The 24,787-nt window shown below is 33.1% G+C and overlaps 1 protein-coding gene across 13 annotated transcripts in view; it reads right to left on the reverse strand.

The window, feature by feature from the left end:
• Nucleotides 1-24,787, reverse strand: part of RYR3 (ryanodine receptor 3) — a 194,929-nt gene that overhangs the window by 97,882 nt on the left and 72,260 nt on the right. For all 13 annotated transcript variants that reach the window (XM_040067396.2, XM_040067397.2, XM_058420965.1 and 10 more), the window contains exons 14-35: nucleotides 24,315-24,453; nucleotides 22,554-22,649; nucleotides 21,658-21,776; nucleotides 19,088-19,221; nucleotides 18,218-18,459; nucleotides 16,945-17,137; nucleotides 14,997-15,213; nucleotides 14,696-14,800; nucleotides 14,175-14,278; nucleotides 13,660-13,743; nucleotides 12,207-12,366; nucleotides 11,628-11,775; nucleotides 11,324-11,529; nucleotides 10,495-10,669; nucleotides 8,840-9,048; nucleotides 7,465-7,649; nucleotides 6,733-6,769; nucleotides 6,210-6,370; nucleotides 5,510-5,675; nucleotides 2,617-2,703; nucleotides 2,005-2,231; nucleotides 162-963 (exon numbers count right to left, since the gene is read on the reverse strand). In XM_040067396.2, coding sequence (XP_039923330.1) covers nucleotides 162-963; nucleotides 2,005-2,231; nucleotides 2,617-2,703; nucleotides 5,510-5,675; nucleotides 6,210-6,370; nucleotides 6,733-6,769; nucleotides 7,465-7,649; nucleotides 8,840-9,048; nucleotides 10,495-10,669; nucleotides 11,324-11,529; nucleotides 11,628-11,775; nucleotides 12,207-12,366; nucleotides 13,660-13,743; nucleotides 14,175-14,278; nucleotides 14,696-14,800; nucleotides 14,997-15,213; nucleotides 16,945-17,137; nucleotides 18,218-18,459; nucleotides 19,088-19,221; nucleotides 21,658-21,776; nucleotides 22,554-22,649; nucleotides 24,315-24,453 — 3,996 coding nt within the window. The remainder of the gene's footprint in view (nucleotides 1-161; nucleotides 964-2,004; nucleotides 2,232-2,616; nucleotides 2,704-5,509; nucleotides 5,676-6,209; nucleotides 6,371-6,732; nucleotides 6,770-7,464; nucleotides 7,650-8,839; nucleotides 9,049-10,494; nucleotides 10,670-11,323; nucleotides 11,530-11,627; nucleotides 11,776-12,206; nucleotides 12,367-13,659; nucleotides 13,744-14,174; nucleotides 14,279-14,695; nucleotides 14,801-14,996; nucleotides 15,214-16,944; nucleotides 17,138-18,217; nucleotides 18,460-19,087; nucleotides 19,222-21,657; nucleotides 21,777-22,553; nucleotides 22,650-24,314; nucleotides 24,454-24,787) is intronic.

Raw genomic sequence — 24,787 nt, forward strand, 5'->3', positions numbered from 1 at the left:
TCATAATTTTTTTTTTTTTTTTTTAATTAATTTGAGGTTTTCAGGCAAAGCGGAATTAAAGACCTTGAGAACTGCAAATCTTAGTAAGTAGAAAACAGACAAAAAGAACAATCTTTTTTTCATCAAGAGTAGAATATAACATATTTATAATAAATGATCACCTGAAGCTTAACAGATTCTGGTAATCTTGTCTGCAACAGGCCCTTTGCAGGAGCTTTTGTTTGTTTGATTGCTTTCTCCCCAGCTTCTACAGCTTTTTCTTCAACTTGTGTCACTTCTTCCTTCTCTGTCCTCTCTTCTGTTTCTTCCTTGTGATCTCCAAACACAGTGGGATCAATGAGGAGTAACACCTGCTTCACATCATCATCATCAAAAACACCCATTATGAGCAATGTTGCTATCAGTTTAAGAACAGGAACGAACTGGAATGCAACCTGTCCTCCAACAGGGTCTCGTATATGACTTCCGCTGCACTGTACTGCCTCTGTTAACATACTTATGGCCTTGGATTTAAGTATCTCCAGGGGTATCTCTGGGATGGATGTCTGATGATCTTCAGTGGTTGCAATAAAGCATGGAGTAGAAAAATTAAAGCCTGGTTTAAGACAAGTGCTAAGTCCTACTCCAGGTAAACCATGCTTCTTTGTTTCATCGGGATATAATTTAATATTTCGAGTTTCATCTGTAACTGGAATGATAAATTCATTGCTCATCATGAGCTTGGCTTGCTTGGCATGCTCCAAGTGAATGCTAATGAGCAAGTCATAGAATCCAGAACGTAGAAGTCCAGGTAAGTATTGATTATCTATTGTAAAAAATAGCTGAGATACATCTACATGGCTACAAAGTGCGTAAGCAACTCTAGTGTTACCTAGAGCACTGACTGAGCTATAGAGTTTTAAAGTGTGGTAGTGAAACATCATCAAATCTTCTTGTTCACATAGTTCCAAAATATCAACACATCTGTTATGAAATGAAGAAACAGAACACCAGTCAATGCCACGAATATAAACTTTGAAAAAGGACAGTTCTATAGTCTGACCATTTCAGTCAGTTTCTCTTCAACCCACTCATATAAAAGTTGATACTAACTAATCTTAGTATATGCATCATTAAAACACAGTAAATGGTGGAAGTAATTTGTTGCGAGTCTTTAAAATTAGTACTCCATAGGAAATAAAAAACCCCAAAATCTAAGATGGAGGTGCTTTTTTGGAATCCATTGTAAATTAGAACTTGTTTTTAAAATAGATTTATTAGGCATGCTGAAAATCTGCATTACTACCATTACTAAACAATGCCTTTCTAGTTTACTCAGGATTACTGGTTCATTTTCCACAAGACATTCACTCTTTTCTTGAATTCATTTTTATTAACAATAAATAAAATTGAATTTCAAAACATTAAAAGAAATTTTAAAATTATTATTAAAAGTACAGCTGTTAAATCATCTTTCCACTATGATTTTGCTGTTTGATTTTTCACCGGTTATGACATTTGATATTTGCATAGATCTTTATTGTCCTCACTCTGAAGGTAAAATCTAATATAAATCAAAGAAAGGCATGATCTTGTCAATAAGAACATAAGAACTTAATTCATGTAAATTCAGTGAAGATTGAAAAAGGAAGAGATCACAGGTTTCTATTATAGAAAAGATCAGCAAAATAGTACTTGCATGTTCTTTATGCTTGTTTTTCCCAAGCTGACCAAAAATCTCTATGTTTAAAGACCTACAGATTTAAGACATTAAATTTAAATAAAATTTAATAGCCATGCTTTCTTTTATGCATGTAAAATTTGGTACGTGGCATTAAAGTTCAGTCTCCTGTATTTACTTAAGTCTCACAAATACTATAATATCTGATATGATATCAGGTAAGATCAGAAAATTCTCGACAACTATAGGGTAAATATTCAGCGAGGCAGGTTTCATCAATAGGCTGACATATTTTTTCAAATATTTTGTCCACATGAAGTAATTTTATCTCATTATCAATGTACCTGTTTTCTTCTGGGATATGAAGTGCCATCATCTGCAGAGGTTCCAAACACTGTACAACCCAGCCATGACGTTCACTGACACGCTCAGTTTCTACTCTTAGAAAGCTGTTTGGCATCCGGCTCCATAAAACAGGTGTAATTGTTTGTACATCAAGGCGAGGGGGACACTGAGGAATAGGATTTCTTTCTTCACTTTTAAAAATTGCTGCTGATAAAGGCATGGTATTCTGAAACAAATGTATGTATTAATTATTTTTGAAACATGTGTGAATAAACCCATAATGCCAAAAGGAAGTATAACTTTTAAATAGCAAGGAAATAATAGAAGTTAAAAGCTATTGCAACAAATGAAATCCATTAAAACCCCCCAACATTAATGGTGTTATCTTCAAATAATATTAGTTTATTTTGACAAAGGCAGATAGTCAGTTAACTGCATTTAATAACAACATTTACAGAAATTAACGTAGAAGTCAAATTACAAGTCATGCCTTTAATTCAACCTGCCTAAACAAATTTAACTGAGCAGAAATTTGCATAGAAATAAACAGATTTAAAAGAGCACATTTACATAAAGATTTTCTTTCCATAGAATGCAAAAATACTTCCTACCTTTAATTTACCGAGTTCAAACTGAATCAAATTAGTGCTTGTAGGCTGTAAAAAAGTTGCTGGAAAAAGCTTTGTGTTTGGTTCAACCTAGAAGTAAAATGAAATCAAAATTTTTAAAAAATTAAGAAAAGAAAAAAATCATCTTCCTGAATATGATATGAAATAAATACATTACACTTCATTATTAAATAATTTAGAGACTTTACTAAATAAAGTGTAAAATAGCATCTACCTATAATATAGTATTTTCAGGTTTTTTATAGGATCACTTAATTCTGAGACTAGTGTTTTGTAGCCTTATGTGCTCTCAACGCCTATAGGAATTAACTTTGGTAACAGTGTAGTTTTTTCTCAAAAACATCCAAGTTCAACAACTCATTCTAGAGATTGTGAGCACATTGTGGGATCATAGTGCAAATCTTTATTTCCTATTAAGATTAGTGATTTCCTTATCCATACTCTAAAAGTAGAATAATATAATTTTTTTTTAAGAGCTCTATATTTTCAGGCCTAGCATTGGTCTCCGGTCTTATAAAACCACAGGGAATCACAGTGCTGTACTTTTAAATTTTCTGGTTGTTTTGGGGACTTTCATGACAGCTACGTTTTTGCGGGGGTTTTTTCCCATTATAGCTGGATTCAAAGTGCGTGTCAGTGTAAGAAGTCCAATTTATTCTAAAGAACACTGAACAAGATTACCCACCGCCAGTGCCATGAAATAAATTAAAAATATAATTATAGCATAGTATATTATTTTTAAAAATGCAGTGCTCCAGCGTGGCTGAAAAAAGTACATCTCTACAATTAAATCAAAGTTTCAGAAGTTAAATTAAATATATTAATCACATCATGGTGCATTATGTGTATCACGTAGACACATTACACCTAATAAACACAACTGCAATATTTGTGCTGTGAAGGAGTCCTAACTTTGAGGACAATGATCTATCAAAAACGGTTTTCTCAGAACTATGATTATGGGCATAGACAAAATTATATAGGGCTAGGTATTAACATTCCAAACTTTTTGGTAAGTTAAAAAATCCACAACCCCAAATCCAGAAAAAAAGGCATTCTGTTCTGCTTGGTGTATGGGTTTTTTTCCTGGATATCACCGTGGTATTAAATAGTTAGATCAAGAATTACAAAAAAGTTAATTTCTTCTCTTAAATATTTTAAGCCTTTTAAAAAAATCTTTGAAATAAATAGGCCTTTTAAAATGAAAACAGCATACAAATATTGTCCTTCTATTTCAGTTAAGAAAACTGAAAAGTACTTGCAAAGCTACTGTTATAAGACTAGATGAATTACCTAGACCAGACAAATATCAATTATTTGTGGCAATTTGAGTGAGATATTTGATTTATTAAAATATTTAAAAGGTATTTATTGTAAAAATAATCACGATATGGAAATTAAAACTACATAATTTTAATACTGTACTATTTTCATTACTTTCAAAAAGAGAAAATATTTAAATTATTCAAAAGAAGAAAAAAATAAACAATATTTCACCATCAGTTGTAACAATCTTGTCGGCTTATACTATTTTATATCTATAGAAAATGCTGGATATTTTCATTTTCCAGCAGACCAGGTGTAACAGGTTTATTGAAAAAATATTTCCTGAAAGAACTCCAGGTATTTCTCCATAAAACAGAGAAGAAACAGAAGAGAAATAACAAGATTTTCTGAGATAGTTTTAAATTTACAGAGAACTTGGTTATATTAATTCCAAGTCATATAAGAGAAGACCTGAAAGCGCTATTTGCACTAAATTCAATAATGTGCATCTTCCATATCTGTCTTTTCATATATCTCCTAGCAAGGTAAGAAGAACAGCTAAAGGCTGTTGAAGAAAAAACCCACATACACCCACTACAAAGGAACACACCAAAGTTTCATGGGTTTGCTCAGAAGCTTCCGTGTTGATTTGTATCTAGTTAGAAAAACAACAAAGCAGAGCTTAAGCTCTTTAATTCCCTGTTTTCTTTTCACATTGTGTTGACATTCAATATTCTCCCAGCGTGGCACTGAAGTTACTGACCACTATTACAAAATATTCCAAATCACAATTACTAGATAACCTCCCACCGCCATTTACAGGCTGTGTGCAACCCTGCCACATTCATTTTCAATGGATTCAGTATAAAAGTCCCATTAAATTTAGTTAAATAACATTTCAGTTTTGTCTGTATTACAGATTTGATGGGATGATATAGAAGAAAGTAATTAATTGTTGCTAACACTGGACAACATTTTCCACGGTGAGTGCTTTACTACGGACAGCTGATCTTACTAAGAGGAAATCTCGACAATCTGGTGCTGAAAACTCCTGTCAACCACTGATCCATTTGCATAATGGCACCATGTTTTGAAGATATTAATAGCATTTAGGGCCCACACCCCTTGTTTTGGCTTTCTGCATTAATGCATATTTGAATTTTAGTTTTTGAACTTATCAAATCACAAGGTCTCCAAATCACAGCTATCTGCAGAAGACACAAACCCTGGTAATAAAAAACTAAATTTTTCTTAATTCATACCAAAAATTACTATATCTAAAGTCTACTTTTGACCTTCTGCTAGTTAAAATATTTATCTCCCCTTTATTGTATAACAGATTCAGTTGAAAAACTAATTTAAAGAATTAACTTTATTAATCAGGATTCTGAACCATACAAACTGAGATATAAAAAGCATTTATCTGAACATATTGAAACAACTCAAAAAACATAGCCTTACTAAAGAGTGACAAAAAGAAGGATAAACCAGAATGATATAGGAAAACATGTTATCATCTCATAAATGGCGTCCAGTTAGATTTCTGAAAAAGAGAAGTAGCATCAGAACAAGAAGCTTACTAGATAGCTTCCTGAAAATTTGATAATACCTGATAACAAGTGCCAAGCTCTCTTCCATTGGCTGTGAATGACACCATTCCGGTAGCCAGGTCAACAAAGCATCCGATTTCTATATCAACATTACTGCGACCTGATCTCTGGGAATTAGCAATTACATCTCCTCCCCAAACCATGTAGCAGTTGCTGCGCTTCACACTGAAAGAACAGGGACAAAGCATAGGTCACACTGAACTTGGTGGAGATATACTTTTCAATGGAGGAATACCTAGAGATCTTCAAAGGTGATTGTTATGCTCATTAAAAAACCTCTATTTTTTGTAATGTATCAGCATCATCATGGGTAAGGAATCAGATTAAATACACTGTTTTTTTCTTTTTTATAGTTATGAAAAAGTTTCACAGGCTTCTGTGTGCACTTGTAAATTACAGTAAAACAAATGAGTTCATCCACAGGGAGTAAATATAGATATTAAATTAAAGAAGCATATTTCATTTAAAATTCCTTCTAAAAGAAATTTTCTTTCCAATGGAACATTAATGATATACTCACTTTAACATGTCTACCTAAAACACATTCATATATAAATGAGCACAGAAAATTCATACTCCATAATCAATTTCCTTATTTCTTTAAATTAATATTTAAAATATCATCAAGCTTGTGAACATCTGACTTTTAAACAACAGTATTAAAATGAAAACTTTAATAAGCTATAAACAATTCCATACCTTTCATGAACTCTGCCTCTCTCATCACCTAAAGTAACTGTCACTGTACAATTTTTATTTAGGTCAAAATTCTCACTGTAAAAATGATAGTCTGGTGTTACCCAACCAACCCAGACAGAGGATGGGTCTTGGCCAGCAAATATCCGTAGTGAGTAAAAATACTGAAAGGAGGAAAAGAGCATATTAGCAATAGAAATCTGAAGTATTTTATCAGGAATACTCAAATAGTGATTTTTTTTTAAAACCCTCTTCCATATATCAAACTTTAATTATAGTAACTCACATTCTTTTAATAAGTCATTTAAAATACTCTTAAATTTAAAAATCCAAGAACCTAGTCTTTTAAGTTGGTGAGGTTTATGTTTACACAAGTCATGCAACTCTGGACATCACTATTTATAAACAGTGTTATATCATAGAAAATGATTTAAAAGGCTTCTTTCAATTTCTAATGAACATGCTACCACAAATAAATCAACTTCAAAATATTAGAAGAACCAAGTATCTCAACATATTTACTTACTGTAGTAGAAGGAGGAGCAATTTCTTGGCTGTGCTTTCTACGATTAAGAAAAATCAGTAAATAATTATAAAAAATATTAGCAAAAAATTTGTAATTATTAGGCTAAGTATACTTAAAAGCTTAGTAATATAAATTAACTGGATAACTAGTTTGCTTGGTACTGAGTATGCATTAGCAAAGACTGTATAGGATACAAATATACAAGTAAAATAATTGGTTGTAGTTAAGGTAGAGAGTAGGAGAAGAGGCAGATTTACAGCAGTTAAATAAAGACAGAGGTAACTCTGAAAGGTGCAGGACTCATTGATACCTGGTATCTTTGAAAATCTGTCCCACAATCTTTTTTCTTTTAATGAATTAGGCACTTTTCTGGTAACAAAGAGCTATTGAATGTTGATGAGCAATCCAATGGGTAAAAGACTGAGCTGGTTTTCCAGCCTAGCTTTTGCAAATCATAATAATTAAAAAAATAAAAAAAGAGCTGCTTAGGCAAAGCTCTATAGACTTTATGATGCAACTCTTTAGAAAAGGCTCTCTCTTGTCTGGATACAGCATTCTGTAGCAAAGGTGGCTTTTAAAACCATCAAGAATAAAAAATCTGAGTAACACGCATTTTATGGTAAGCTGTGCTTAGCGGAAGAATATAAAATTTTGAGTATGCAATAATAATAAATATAGCATAATACATTTACACTGAAAGCATGAATTAGGATAAGCAAACACAAGTCTAACCGTTTTTGGAAAATATCAGATGAGGCATTTTCCACACCCATGCCAAAGTTGAATGATGAGTGGAACTCAACAGGCATACTCAAACGACAATATATCATGTCTGAATTGCTGTTCTGTGTGCCAAATGTTTTGTGAGTAACTTTTAACCGAGGTGGACTCTCAATGGTTCCATCAATTCTCCATATCTAAAAATAACAGAAATATTTTCAAATAATACTACCCCAAAAAAGCTGAAAACTTCCATTAAGCAATTAGAGGACAAGAAAACTGAAAGAGCCAACTTAAATTTTTCACATTAATTATCTTCAAAACTACACAGCTTTATTCTCTGACACTGAATTTAACCTGAAAACCAAGGCAGGCAACAGATTTAGTATATCCTGACAACAGTAAATATTTTCAAGATGTTCCATTCAGGCATTAAAAAAAAAAGTATATGGTTTATTGAACTAATTCACTTTGAGTACAATTCACTGAAAAACTGCATCAGAAGAATCAGTAATTTTCTACCACAATGAGAACAAATATCAATTAGAATTGCTCAGAGGGTCATTATGGACTTTGAGTCTGATATTACTTTTCCTTGTGCTGAAAAAAAGTGAGTTTTTAAACTCAGTGATAGGAGCATTTAAAAAACTTTTAAAGACAGGAATAGTGATGAAATAGTCCTGATAAAATGAAAAAAAAAAACAAAAAAAAACCTGAGATAATTTCATTGGAATTCAGTGAAATTCATTTTGCTTAAGAAGGAAATATCCAGAGACAAGCATTAGAGAATAATTGGCTACCCCTAAATTAAAGCAAATGACCTAGAGAGATTATAGTAAAAAAACTCCTCAGGAATTCAAATGTATCATTTTGGAATATACTAATATGGAACAATTTATAGAAAAAACAGCATATATTATTCTGTTCTAGGATAGATTAGTTGGGGAGTTTTGAATTCCTATTACTGGAGCATTATAATGAAAGAATCAGTGACACCACAGGTACACTTACATGTCCTCAGACTTCAGCTGAACAATTTTCAGATACGTAAGAAAAATTTATAGCAAAAAATGTTTAAAAAGTGAAAGCATATAAAGTAGAATAGATAGAATATGAAATAACCTCATAACTAAACTGTGGTTTCCAGTAGCTAACCACCACATACATTAGTAAGTCGTATCATAAACCAGATAGGTATATCCATAGGAATCCATACTACCATAAATGAAACAGAAGATAGACAAGATCATCTGGAATTATCTAAGAGTGACCTAATAGAGTTATATGACAAACTATCTGATGACAGTAAGTATTAGTAAGGGTTTAATGTCTCAGCTTGCTAAACAAACAGTCATTGAACAGGTGTCTCCCTGACATGTAATGTTACCTTAATGTGAGGATGGTTTTTTGGCACATTGACAAATGTTGGTAAGCGTTTACTAAACCACATAGCAACATCTCGGTTCATGTTAACAGCAAAAGGTTCAAAACCTTCCTGGAGGCCACACATCGTATAATACTTGAATGTACTGGCATCCATTCCAAGGTTCATGCGACCAATCTGAGATAGGCCCAGTGCACAAATTGGAACAAAACCTAAAGAAAAAAAAACAAAACAAAACCAAACAAAACTTAACAATAACTTAGTTTAAAACTAGACATTCTTTATTTTCGATCTAATGGGAACTAAACTTTAGCTCCTACAAGTAATGCATATGAAGTGATGACAGTAGCAAGAATTTAAAGGCACCTTATATACTAATGTCTAAGATCAATAAAATTGCTACCAAAACTCCAGAGAACTTAGGCAGCATCCCATCTAATTTGTTATCTTTCTCATTTTTAGACTAATAAACATGGCTTTACACAACAGGCTGGACACTGGAAGCCAACCTTGGCAAAGTCAAAGTTATTAACAAAAGTTAAATATGGTCTCTGAGGGCACCAAATTTTCAAAAGGATTTGAGATGAGGTTCAGGTATCTCAATACATAAGTTTAAAATTTACTTTATCATCAATGGGTACTTTTTTTTTCTTTTTTTGCCAGCCTTCATTCCTCCATCATTCACAATGGGCAAATACACACTCCTTTAATGCTAGCATTTTTTATGACTCAACTTGATCTCCATATACCTTTAGGCAGAAATGAAAGGCTGTTGACTTATTTCACCATTTTCCCAAGAAACAGAATTTGGGGGAAGATTAAGGAAAAGCCAACAGTTCAAACACAAAAGGAGAGATTATCTCTCCTAAACTTTAAAACTTCAGTACAGCTTTGTTAAGGCAGTCCTTCATTCTCTGCCTTTATAAAACTCTATCAATGGTAAGATCAAAGACGAGCAGTGAGCAACTGCAAAGTTTTCTGGCAATTACTAACAGGTATGAAGTTATTACTGGTTTGAGGAGGTACACTTACAAAGAAAATGTCAATGGAAATATAAAGCAAAACAGTCTGAAAATGTTCCCCAACTCTTTTACTACAGTCGTGTAAATACTACTTTTTGAAAACCAAAGACCAAAAACAGAAGAGGAAAAAAACATCCCAGGAAAATAGGAGATTTGGATAAGTTATGAATAGGACAGAGAAAAAAAATTGGACTCAAGTTATGTTGCAAAGATCTTTCTTTTGATGCAGACTATCACCACACAGTACTCATTTTCTCATTCGCAGACATGTACATAGTATATTTATGCTCCAGTGAGATTATCAGAGACTAAATTTTCAGGGTTTGGAAATTTTTCAGGATGATTATTATTATTACCACTTCTTAGCACTGAAGTCCTGAGAGAGAGCCTAGCAACAGTGAGAAAAATTTATCCACTCTGACTGCTGAAAGCCCATTAATGTGGTTAAAGGAGAAAAGAAATTCTGTTTGTGCTACACAAGCACTCTCAAAATAAATTTTTATGAAGTTAATATATAGCACAGTCTGAAGGCTCATGTCATTGAAATATGATATCTCAGCTCACTGAGTCATTGCGACAGACCGCTATCTCTACTTGTTGTGTTATATTGTATTGTGACTATAAAGGGGAAGTTACCATTTTCTATTGCAAAGTCAGCAAACGCAAGTTCAGAACCTTTACTGGTTATAAGCAACTCTCCATTCAGAGTAAAGATGATTGATTTGTCATCCAAGTTTATCATACAACCAACCACATCTCCTGGTTGCCAGCTTCGTCCAAAGAATCCACTGCCTTGATGCCAACACTGGCCCTAAGTGGAAAAACAAGTCAATAAATACAGTGCTAAAATTAAAAATTAAATACAAAATAAATAAAGAAACCCAGACGTTATTTTTCAGGATCTCAAAGTAATTTGCAAACAGCACTGATCATGACTTTTGCCTTAGAGATAACAGAGACATAGAATGACTAAGGCACCCTAACTTCAGCAATTTGGAACCTGATAAATACTGTTCACTGTATTCAACTTCTTACACGCTGGGTCATTATTATCCTTCCGGTCCTTTAGGAGACAAGCTTGGGAAGAAAGGACATGCAGAAAGCAGAAAAGACAGAAAAAGGAAAACAGACTGTGGTTCTCTCAGTTAATGAAGAATCTTTTTTTGATTTTTGTAAAACACCACTTTAAAAAATGGAAATGAATGCTGTATCTTGTTTATAACAGACTTCTGTACTTAGTTGGGTATGGCCTAGGAAGATACATATAAACCAACATTTCTATGTTAGCGTAATCTCATGACCAGAATCAAAATGGAAGTACTATCCAGGGTGAAACAGAGCTCTGAGATATCTTTATATGGATCAAAAACATTCCAGTAGTTGATGTGGAGTACACAGAGGAAACCTATCCCGCAGTTCTGTGTCTAGGATGTTTGTAGATCAAAAGAGGTAAAGGTGTACTGACTTTGCTTCCTTCAAATACAAATGCTTGGTCATCAGCTCCCAACTCTATGTCAGGTCGACAGCCTGGTCTGGCCCAGCCAACACGCATATCTCCACCTGTCACAGCTTCAAACTCAAAGTACCACTTTCCAGACTTCACTGCATAGGACTGTTCTACTCTGAAAAAACGTATCTTGTCAATGCTGACTTTTTCCACTGTTTGGTCAGCTGTAAAACAAACAGAGGAAAAAAACCCCTCTTTTAATAATAAAATGAAACTATAAATGTCACTAAAAAAGGCCATGATTCTTATTGAAAATACACACCTATCTCTTGGTCAGGCGGCTCAATACTATAACCGTAGCCTGCAAATGTTCTAACAGCTTCACGTAGGCTGTCTCGGTTTGATTTTTTAGTACGTTCATCTAATAATGCATATGGCACTAGCCGAGGATTACGTTTGTTCTTAAGATCCTGAAAGGGATTAAAAAAAAAACACAAGAAGAAAAGTCTGTTTAGACATCACAAAGACTTTGAATAATGAGACAGAGTGTACTGTGGCACCATGTAATTATTACAGAAGAGAAACAGCATTAATGAAGACGAGTTCTATGAATGTAAGCTCAATTGATTATCTGCTAATAACAATGAAAACCTAAACATAAAAAAAAGAGAAGGATGGAAATATATTCTCATGCATCCAGCAAAAGCCACCATACAGGTCTGACAATCCAGATTTTTGTAGGTAGAGCTTCTTTTCCTGCTCCCAAGCCCCTCTGGCTTTTCCAATTATTACAAGGCAGTTGGTATCTATCATCTTAACTAAAACTCCCTCCCAAATGATGTTCAACAAAAAAAATCTCATATTCTTTACTTATTCCAAATGCATGTAAAGAAGTTCCTACCTGTTGAATGCCATAGGTCCATCCTTGCTTTATTCTGTCTTTTGCCCAGACATTATGTGCATTTTCTGCTAGTTTGTCAACTAGAAATTCTTGAGAAGGTAACAATTTCACTTCAGAAAGATCAAGAGGGGCAGGTTTATATCCATTTGACATCATGTAACTGTAAGTCAACAAAGCAAAACAGAGAGCCAAGATATCTCAGTTATGATGTTCAAATCTTTCTATGAGCCATTCATAGGGTGGAAATCACATTCTCTCCACTTTATTTAATCTCCTGTTTCTTTGAAAAAAATCTTCCATGGCATTTGGTCATTGACTAGGATGTCAACTGGATTCTAGCAGACCATTTCATTTTCCACCCACTTGCACAATAGCTAATTAAATGTGACTCAGATCCATATTTGCATGCCTAAATCATTGCTATAAAGCAACAAAATTGTTATTGAGTGACTACTTTTTTTTATATATATAATATATGCCATTTAAACATTTCAATTTCAATTTTGAAGATCTGTATGATGACTTCATATTAAACTCTTTTATGTATTATTTAGTATGGTATTTTAATTAACTATTCCATAGATAAATTACCAATTTTTTTTTTCCAACAGAAGAAAAAATTTGAACTATTGTTCTTACCACTTTTTCACTGAATAATAAGTTTAGTACTTTTTCAGCAGTAGCTATTATCTTCTCCAACCATTTCATATTGTATAAGAACTACCTGCCCTTTTAGACATATTCAGATTCTCTTTTGCTCAAATCAAGTCATTTATATTAATTAGAAGGTTTCATATAGGCTATAGGTATTTTAACAAGAGAATTACAGCAAACCAGTATTATGATAGACTGTCTGCAGTATGAACCTTGAGAATAGATTTTTTTTCCTCTTTTTTTAATTAATTCCATCAACTGGATCAAGATTACCATCTCTCATATCATAAAACTACGTATTTTACTGCTCACATTAAACAAATAACTTTGTTTCTCATGGATAAATTTCTTTCAGAATAAAAAGACATACAGTGGGATGATAAACTGATGTGAAATGGCAAGTGTCCAACTTGCCGTTTCTGTCTCCTACAATAAAGTGGTAAATCCTCTTTCAAGTAAATACAGTTGCCATCATATGAATAGACTGTTCTTTACTATGAGACAGAAAAGCACTACAATGTTGTATTTAACTTTGGAGTCTCTGTTCTAGGGTGATGTAACACCACTACAATTGCCTGTGGTTTAAGTACGTGACTCCTTCTGTCTCTGAACAACTTCAGGAGGTGACATAGTGCAGCAGCATTCATATTCCAACATCATCACAAGGTACTGGCCTAACCAGAGATCTGTAAGACCTCATCAGGTATGGGGTTCATATCCATTATTCTTTAAATGAACGTAAAATATTTTATGTTTATAATAATATTGTAATATGTAGCTGTTACCATAAGGTACATACTTTTTAGGAAGTTTGACTTTTTTAAGATCTTCCTCAGCTGCTGGATGAGCATGAACAATGTGACATCCAAGGGCCAACAGGGTTCTGGCATAAAAATGGCATTAGTGAAACACAACATTATAGGTCTCATGTATCGTATAACTATGCAAAAGAAATTATATTTTAAAAACATGGAAGTAATACAAAATAATGGTATTTAAAACCCCCAATATTTTAATTTATCAGAAATAATAAATAAAAGCCCCCTTCAAAGACTAAAAAGGCACTAAACTATGGCTTGAGATTTCTACCACTTTATTGAAACCAACAGGATTTAGAGGTGTGTGGGGTTTTTTATCTCTTTGTAGAGACAATTTCTCTACATCAGTCTGGTTGGGCTCCTGGGACTTCTAGTAAAGCTAGCAGGATATCTTTGAAGGAGATATTTGAAGGGTTTTTCTATCTTAGAACAGTATGATGCACTTGAATAAAACTAAAATTTTAAAAGTTTATTTTCTTTTCTATTTAAATCTCACTTGAGGGTTTCAGTTGACATTTGCAGATTATAATTCTTCTCTGTTTCAGGCAGTTTAGAGAATTCCACAAGACATGGATGATGCCTTTTATTATCATCCCGTATCTGAAAAAGAGTAACAGAAAAGAGTACTTTCCTGGTAGAATCAAGAATCACAGCAAAACCCAGTAAATTATTTACAGTCATGAAGTCATTATAAGCAATACCATTTATCTTTGTTCAATGGCAGCTACTATAACTATATAAATCTTCTTTTCCCATGATTTATTTATAATGTACACTATAAATATTCCTCCATAATAAATGAAATAACGAAACAAAGGAATTTGAGGAATTTGAATGAATGAAAAAAATCACCAAAAAGTTAATACCACTGTCTCCTTCCAGCTTACATGGTCATTTGTTGGTAATGTATAGAATACCATGGCATACCCTGTTCAAATTCCAAGTCAAGGTTTTGGGCTGGTAAGAGACTTTACATAATACAGGAGACTATATCCAGACAGGTCATTCAAAACATACCTTGCCATATGTCCAGCCCAGTTCGATTTTATTCATTCCCCATAGTTCATGGATATTTTCAGCTAGTTTGTCCCTGATCTTTTCAAGATGAAAAGGAAGAGCAACCTAAGAGAAAAACATAATAATTCAGGAAGTAAGTGGTTGCTGTTACCACACCTTGTATGTCCAAAATCATCTAATTTAGTCAGTATATCACAAAAACTACTAAAGTATTGCTAAGAAAGAGGGACGATTTTATTGTGAATTTAAATTTTGAACAGACACATATATTATGGATCCCATCATTGCATACTTCACATACCTGACTGGTGTCTATTGGGCAAGGGATAAAAGAAGCTTGTGAGAGAAATTGTGTTGTACCCAACAAATCCCTCACACCTTCAAAATCTCTTTTATATTCTTTGACTGGTTCCAGTTTCATCTTTTCTTTTGGAAGCAATGCTTCGTAACAGGGAGCATAACCAGCAGGAGGCAGAAATTTAAACTCTCCGTGACGTCCACCCAACAAGAAACGGACTCTGTGCAATTTTCAATGAAACAATTAGACTCTTAGATAGTCAGCATATACCATCATTATGAATAAAAAATGTAGAAACCTAAGCATTTATTTTGCTACCATTTACAAAAACGCACGTGTGCTTCGTGTTTTGGTAAACAGCAAAGGGTTACCAAGAATTCATACTAGCAGATACTGTCAGTAAAACCATCACCTACCCAATATTTTTTAAAAAATTGTTTTGGCCAAAGCAAGACTAAAAATTTAAGGGAGTGGCATATTTAAATATTTCTCACTCAAAATCAAATTGTTGCAAGTTGTGAATTTTTAAATGGATTTAAGGGATTTGGAAACAAATCTAATTTAAATTGGACTGTTACCCTAAAAATACTATTGGGACTATTGATGCATAACTTGAATGTTTTAAAGTTACTTCTAGGTGAACTCATGCAGGCAGTGTGGCACATGAGAAAAATAAAGAACCAAACAAAACACTAAAACCATAATACATTAAGAAAGCAAAAAATATTATACTGAATGTTACAACTGGGAATGGGTTCCAGAAACACAGCTAAGATGCCTTGTAAACCCCTAAAATGTTCCTTTTCTCCTCAGATATAGATTTTTCATACAAATTTAAGAGTACACCAGGAAAAACACAAAAGACAAAAACTATCCAGCTGTGGACTTTTGGTCCTCAAGTGGGCAAACTCTAGTGGTAAATAAACACAGAAACATATTAAAAAAAAAAAAAAAAAACAAAAAACAAAAAAAACCAAACACCACAACCAAACATACACCAATATTAGAATAGATTAACATATTTTGTTTACATTTTTAAAAAGAGGAGAAAAATTAAGACCCCAGAACATCCTTCCTTACTCATGAACTCTGGATTCCCAGCTAAAATATTTCCCCGGCAATAATAAGGCACAGGTGATGACATACATCTTCTGTTAACATCAGCTACTATAAACTACAAAATGTTCTCACAATGTATAAAAGCAACATCAAATAAGAATGAAAAAAAAGAGAAAAAATTACACCAGTTTCAGGAGATTTGTTACAGTAACAAAGTAGTGAACATTTTCAAAAACTTTGTATTATCTGAGTTACACAGTAGGGTCATTCCTGGGCAACAAACGAAATAGGTTTACTAAGCCTTTCCCAACCCTCCTTTATTCTGTTTAATTTAATTTAACCTATACAGGAGATTTTCTGAATTCGTTGAACATAAACAACAATATAAACTGAATACAGCAAGTTTGAATTTTACTATTTTAGCAATAGGAGAGGTAAGAAATAGGCAGTATTAGTAAAGAGATTTCAAAATTCTTCTCATCAGTTCTGTTTCCTACTGTGAGCACAGTATCAGTTTTCATGATGATTTAGGCATTTTACTCCCTGCTGAGAAAGCCAGTGAGAATCTTAATTAGTGCCAAATATGGTGCTGTGTTTCTAACATGCTTTTTTCACTGATAATTGGCATGAAACAAAATTAATTTCCCCTAGGTCACCAAATACCCATAAAACAATACTATCCAGACATTGCAACTTGGTCAAATAGTTTACAAGCTTACATTTCACTTTGAAATTAATTCATCACTGAACAAATCATAACTTCCCTCTCTTCCTTCTAGCTGCTATTTGGGCAAAAATGAAGCAACAAAAGAGAATAAATCATGCTAGAATTTGGAAAATATTTTGTGTGATAAGACAGCAAGAAAAACAATTAAAATTAAGTTGTACTTACTTTACACCTGCTGATAAGCTTACGACAGGGAAGAAAAACCCTTCTGTACTAAAGTTCTCAAACATTCCTTGTACAGGCTGTCCATTAATGCGGAATGAAATGCTGGGTACACCTAAATCCAAGCAGCAGCTAACCACATCATCAGATGCTAATAAATGCTGATTGACAGATGCTACAGCTCTGGGTACCCGACCTAGGAAAAAAGTATTTAGGAATCAGAAGATTTAGGCACGCTTAATTAAAAAAATTATTTATTTAGCAATTTCTAATGGAGTATGTTATGGATGTCTCCTACTCTTCTCCAAAAAAAGATAATTTTTGACATTGGATAATTGTTCAGTAGAGTTGAAATAAAATACTGAATTATATGTGTCTGCATGCATGTATTTTATATACAAAACACAATGCTAGAACATTGTTAATATAATTGACAAAGGAAACATTCTCAGATTATGAATTATTGGAAAAATTGTTTAAAATTTACTTCATATATAGACACTCTCATTAAAACACACCTTTCCTTTGCATGGCCCCAGTCTATTATTTTCAGAGCAATTAAAGAATACCTAGATGTATATGGCATCTAAAGGCTCTGAGAAATATGGGGAAACTAAGGGTTGTCTACATGCCTTGAAAATTGCACATTGAACATTGGCCACAAACTGAACAAGCTAAAAAATAACCATCTTTTACTGTGCATACAAGAGAAATACAGAAGAAAAAATAAAGTGCTAGTTCATAATTAAAGGCTCTATACACAAGGACTAAAATAATGAAGTTGGCAGTAGTGTAGCAATTGTTATTTTTTATTGGCAAAAAAATTATGAAACTATTCCTTAAAATTTTAATTCAATTTGTCATATCTATCAACGGGTTTAAAAATAACTGTCATTTTGCTTCAGCTGTAGATTTAAAGTAAAATAATAATGCAAATGTCAATTTGTATAGAATTAATTTATCTGAGATCAATGCATCCATTGATTTTAGATGGACACAATTAAGTCAGTATTGATCTAGATCTGGAAAATGCCATTCTGTGATCAAAATCACGAAAAGAGAAGCAATCTGCTAAAAACCCTAAGTGGCGTAATTCAATACTGGCCAACATCTCAGGCAAGAAGTCTGATCTGAACTTCAAAATAACTTCATGATAACCTGGATTTCTGTATGTACCTTACTCTAAAATAGCATGTTATATATACACAAAGAAATGGAAGGCAAAGGCAGGTAAATGTTAAATGTAAGAATAAGTGGTAGCTCACAGAGTACTCACCAGACCACAGATGAAGGCCATCAAACCCAAAAGAGTAGAGATCATCACCAACACCATTGCCTCCCCATCCTTCTCCACCTCCAGGATAGGGGGCATAACCTGAAGTAGAGGCCCATCCGACTCGTAAGTGAGTTGGTTCTGCCGTCAAGAATGGATCAACCTGATCAATTATTAACTCAAAGTACCACTTCTTGTATTGTGCAGAGCCCTCAGCAACACCCAAAAATATGTTTGGTCTTATGCTAAGAAAGAAAATGTAAGCCAGTTAGTGTAAACATAAAGTGTGACATAGGAATTATATTGCTGTATAATTGTCATATTCACTTAACAAGTATGATACAAGTGTAGATACTGGCACTTTGCTTATAATATTTTAAAAGGTGAACCATTTTGTATAAATTAATAAAGCTGCTGTAGAACATTCTTCTAAGGTAGAGGTTCCTTGCTTTAAAAAACTTACAGTCAAAAGAGAAATGACAAGATTATTTCCTAAAATCAAAAAGCCTGCAGTAAGGTTGCCAGGAAATCAAGTCCCTCTTAAAACACACAAGTATTTCAGAGTATGTTTACATACTCTGTGCCCTGTTTTGACTCAGAAACAAGCAAATTTCATGTTTCCATTTTAAAACAGCTCTGATTATGAATTAGCAATTTCTATTTGATCCCAGGTTCCATACAAATGCCATATTGTCAGTAAAAATGTGGGTTTTTCCACAAGTTATTACATAATACATTATCACTTCCTAAGGTGCGTTTCTCAGTATTTAAAGCTTTGGGACATTTCTTAGGTTACAGTCTTTTATTCAATTAATTATTGAAGATCTGGAAATTCAATTTTTTCTAATATAACAATAAAGCATACCACTATACCTTGTCACATCATTAATCAAACGTGTTTGCAAAAGTAAGTCTCTTCTAGGCAGTAAATTGTCACAGATCAAATTTTGATTGGCACGGACTGCAACTCCATTGCAGACACAGAGAGAGCAAAGCACATCGAGAACCTTAAAAGAAAAATCAGAAGTAAGATCAAGGCAGAAAGGAGCACACACACTCTATTCAGTTGTCAGATTAATTTACATTCAGAATAAGCCTAAACGATATAATGCACATTATTGTTTTTTACATATTTTTCACACATTTGGACCAAATGTAGTCTGCACATTTAATAGAGGATATCAAATATTTGTGGAATATAAAATCAGAGCACAGGGTTTGAGAATGCATCAAAATCTTCCTTTACAATTCCTTTCTGATCTCATTTTGATCAGAAAAAACAAAGTTAAAACAGCTGTATGTCACCTCTTTAAGACTTCTTAATTAAATCTTATTTAAAAATTGAATATAAAATGAAATTCCTTGAAAAATTTTCTGCAGGCCAAAAAACTTGATGGGCAAAATTAGTGGATAATTCTCAATGGCAATGATCTGACTTGTTATGAGTCTCTTCTGGAAAGAATGTTTTCAATTTGAGAAATAATCCGTTTCTTTGTAAAATACTTTAAAAGTTCACTATAAATTAAAATAGAATTTCAGAAAGATGTTATTCTAAAATTTCAGATTTTTTTTTAGCTTAGAGTCTGAAAATTGAAAGAGATTGATATCATTCTTCCAGAGTACTGAAGCAGGAGGTTTTGGAAGAGAGAACACGGTAACATGAAGTTGCTTAGTGCTGAGGACCAAGGCTGCATGCTTTAGCAAAAAACCAGAGTGTACTTCCATGTGTACTTGACCTCTGACAAACAGTCCCTGAGCAATGAGCCCAAGTGGTCTAAATTGCTACACACCACCTCCACGACAAAAGACTCCTCTTTGCACCATGGATTATGTCGTTACTATCGTACAGCTTCAGAAACAGCAGAATATAAAGTACATTTTATCTACTCCTGTTGTCTGACTAGTGAATTTTACACAGATCCACCATTAACAGCTTATGCTGTTTGAGCTGATATATTTGCTTAAACACTTTTTTATGTCCCAGACCATGCATTTTCCTTTCTACCACCTCTGCTGTTGGGCAGAAACCAGCTAGCAGAAGGACAGAGGTAATTATTTGAAGAACCACATAAGCTCTGACCAGTACTCAGCTGTAAAGCATCTTAGTAACATTAATGATTACCAGGAACTCAGATTTTACGTGTAAACTGTTTAAATAATCTTTGTAATTTGCTGACTCTATTTCTGACAGAAGGCTTTTAATTTCAAAAGTCCTTCAACTCAATAATTTCCAGGACTATTTTGCTCATTATTTTTTTGTATTTCCTAAATCTCAACAGAATTTCTGATCTAACAGGAGAACAAGATATACTGTTTGTGGAAAGACAGAAAAATTCATTTCTTCCCATCCTTCATTACTTTCCATGGTATAGTCAAAGACACTAAAAATGGAAATGAACAAATCCATTACCCAGTATAATTCTTCTCCTGTGTACATTTTCTGTTTCTGCTGTAAGTTCTCACTATAAGAGCTACATTAAGAAGTTTCAGAGAAAAGGTTCTTTCTAGATGACTGACATAACACAGTAATCTTGCTAAGAGATAAAAATAGAAAGCAAAAATTCCTGCTGTAATTTCAACTATTTATCTTATGCCTACTTATATCAGTTCATACTCCTTAACCATGCTTAAAAATTCTTTTTTCCTTTACTGTATCTGTAGTTAGTTAGGTTCTCTGTATTAGTGATTTATAAGAGAAGGTAATTTCAGCTCACTAAAACTTTCTCTGTTCTTCCTCGAGGTTATCAGTCTTTCAAATAAAATTTTAATTGAGGAAGGAAACTCACATCAGAAAATCACACAAAAACCTATATCTTCGTCTGTGTTGTGATGTCATCCTGGTTGCAGCCAGAAACTCTGTTCACCTTCTTCTAGCATAATAAATTGCATATTGGTGTCTAAATTAATTTCATCCAGTATATCTTCTGGAAACTCAGGGGTTTTTTTCTTTCTTCAGAACACCTGTGTTTTCAGATATTTGGATTATTTTTCTGATTTGTTAATTTTTTTTTTTTCTTTTCTGCTACTACTATTATTATCAAATTAAGAATGACTTTGTGGGATATAGTTTTCTACGTCTGTGGATGCAATGGTAGTCCAGTACTCCTCCAGAGCCCTGAATCACAAAGAAAGCTACTCTGCCCACTTTCTTACAGCTACAAGAATACTTCCTTTTCTCATCAAATTCAATTTTCTGGCTGGTTCCCAATATTTCTTAACTGTTTACTTCTCATACTGATTTTTGGTATTTGAAAATTGCTGAAAAGCAATTATATATTAAAAATTCTTTTACTCTCAACAAAGAAATTTTGCAGATGGACATTAAGGCTATTTTATTCCTTTAAAGGTACTAGAATCAAATATTCCCATGTAGACATTTCTCATCTTTTCCCCCCACAAATTATTGTATGATTAACATTACATCCTGATTTTTGCAAACATACCTTGTAATTGCGCCCATGTTTATCCAACAGTGAAATAATGGATTTGATGTGTTCCTCAGATACTAGATTTAAAGCTTCTGGACTTTCAGTCAAGATGCAGTGCAACACTTCCAAAATGCCTATATGGATGCCACAGAAAAAATTCTGGCATTAAATCACCTGCACCACTGAACTAAAAGCTCTGTAAATTACTGTCTTACAAGAGGTTATGTTTTCCCTGGCCTAAAAAGAGAATGAAACCACTTCTAAGAAATAATTATATGAACATGGTACATTAGGAATAAATGCATAATAAAAATGTTAATTTCTGTTTTCTTTTGAATGTAGCCACAATTTTAAAACTTGAGAAATTTGCAAGTTTAGCTCCTTCTTTTCAATGGAAGAGGTAAAGGTTTTTAATAGGGAGCACTGTATAGAATATCAATATTTTGTTGAATACTCCACTGTAAAAAAAACCCTTTATAATACACATCTATATGGGGTTTATATGCATGCCACAAATATGTGTTGTTTCATGGTACACCATTCTTCATATTTTTTGACCCAATTCCTTAATTCACCAGAGTCACATTCAACACTGACTGGATGTAGTACTGCACATCACAAATGCATTGAAGCAAAAAACTATCATATGAATGTCTCTCTAAATTACTCTAATTTCTATATTACTTTTGTCAATTAAAATCAGCACAAACCCCCCCCCCAAAAAAAAAACTAAAACCAACCAAAAACCAAAATCAAACAAAAAATTAAACCCAAACAAAAACAATAAACCAAAACCACAACCAAAGGTTGTGTTTGCTTTCTAATATGCGTTGGCTTCAAGGAAAGCTCTGTCAATAAGATAAAAGAGGCATTGACTGATAGTTAATTTGCTTTGTAAAAGTGAGTCTCACCTGAGGAAGATTCTAATCTGTCCAATTTACTGATTAGCCAATCCAGGTTACAGGAAAATTGAGCACAGTTGTTTCTGTTGCCACGAATGAGAGCAGCTGGAAAAAACCACAAGGTGTAATTTTATAACAGGAGATTTCGGTTCTAAATCAACAACATTTATCATATGTATTTTAACACAATTTTTAGAGTAGCTCCATAAAACAATGAAAAGACAAGTCCATATTTGTTACCTTAATAAAGTATTGAGATTTTCATTACTTTGAATAACAGCAGCTGACATAATTTCTAAGGAGCATACAGTTTATGAAGTTGAAGGGGGTCTACTGGATAACCAGGAATCTCAGCAAAAAAAAAAAAAAAAAAAGGTTTTTTTATTTTCTATTTTGTTGTTGAATTTAAATAGAAGTTATCCAGAACCTTTGCTTGATGTCAAGTACTGTCGTGATCATGGACCTGTAACATTTATTTTTCTATTTCTTCCTACCAAGTGTGGGGAGATCATATGCAGAAGTTTGAGGTCAAGTGCAGATTAGGCCTATTGGTGTTTTTAGTTCTACTTTCTGATTGCAATGTTGTAGAATGCATAGATTTTAGTCTTTCAGTAGTGCCGACTGCACTTTGAAAGTTCATCAATATTCAAGTCTTTCAAGTAGTACTGCTGATCTTCTTCCTTCTGGAAGTCACAGATCATAGGGAGGAAAAAAAGTAACAACGCCCCCCCGCCTTTTGTATACAATTGTCAATGATTTTCATTATGCAGCACAATAAATATTACATCAGAATAACAGTGTTCAAAATGTACCTGCAGATGAAAATCATGAAAAAAATCTGAAAAAAAATACACAAAGTACTAAAGAGAGTTTCTTTTCATCCTATTTTTCTTTAAACTCTTATGACTCTAGTAAAAGGCAGCCTGTGGTATCTTTTTAGTTTCTAAGGCAATGAGATTTCATCAGAAGCACCTGCATGTCTATTCCATGTGAATAACCTCATGCTTCAAAGCACTTCCCCTCGTTTCTTTTATTCCTGTTGTCAACTTCCTTATTTCACTATGGATCAGGACTACCTCCCTTTGTAATGAAAATAGAATGTATTTAATCTCCATCAGAAGAAAAGCTTCTCTTAAATGAGGAATAACACAAACTAGGTGTCAAATAAGAAATTTAAAGAATACACATAAATGTACTTTTCCTGCTCTATAATTTTGGTCATTCTACAACGAAGAAGCAGTGTGTTCTTGGCCAGCAGTGCTCTAGAAAACCTGGCCCTGATATTGAAAAAAAATACTTGTTTTTTATATAATTATTTTTATCAACATCAACATTAAGCCTGAAGTGACCAACACAGATTGAGTAGACCTGACTACTGCTTTTAGACTTTTCTTCAATTTCATATAAAAAGACTGTTTTCCAGATTTTCTAATTTTTAAGGTAATAATTCACATCTGTTTGCATATCACAGGTACATTTAAATTTAAAAAAAAAAAAAAAAAGTTTTGGTGTGCTTCATAGAACATTTTCCTACCTGAGATCTAATTTTCTGATGTATAATTGCTCCATAAGTTCTGTTCTCTGTAATAAATAGCAGCAACTATATGGAAGAAATTCTGTAATTTACATAATAAACTGAATAATACTCAAGGTTTTCTTTGGTGGTGAAGCAGCAAGTAGGATACCAAGCATATGTATTCTGTTTTTTGGGGGGTGTTTTTTTTGTTCTGTTTTGTTTTGTTTACATTAGTAGGTTTTTGAACAACTTACCTAATAATTTGTATAGGAGATTCAAAATTTCTTTCCATGATGTACCACCATGTTCTTCTCTTACAATTCCTGCAAAATGAGCTGCGCTGTTGTAGTCGTTTAAGCGATCAATGCAATTTAAAACTAGTGCCAGCATTCCCTAAATATATAAGACAGAGAGGAAAGGGAACTGTACATGAAAAAGCATTGGTCATTATTTTTTTAAAGACATTTTCCTGTATAAATTGGAAGGTTGCATTATCTTCAATTAGGAAAATCACAAACAAGCCAGTTGTACTTAAAAGATTTGAATATGTATTTTTATATATATAAAATACTTTTAAGTATTTTATGTATTTTTTTTGTATTTCATGTATTTTTTAAGTATTTTATGTATTTTTCTGTATAAAAAGAATTCAGTTTAGAGAATGATTCCACACTTACTTACATAACTAGGTATTATGCAAAATAGGGAATAAAAATCTGAAAATAAA

The sequence above is a fragment of the Hirundo rustica genome, chromosome 6 (genome assembly GCF_015227805.2).
Source record: "Hirundo rustica isolate bHirRus1 chromosome 6, bHirRus1.pri.v3, whole genome shotgun sequence".
NCBI classification, from domain to species: Eukaryota; Metazoa; Chordata; class Aves; order Passeriformes; family Hirundinidae; genus Hirundo; species Hirundo rustica.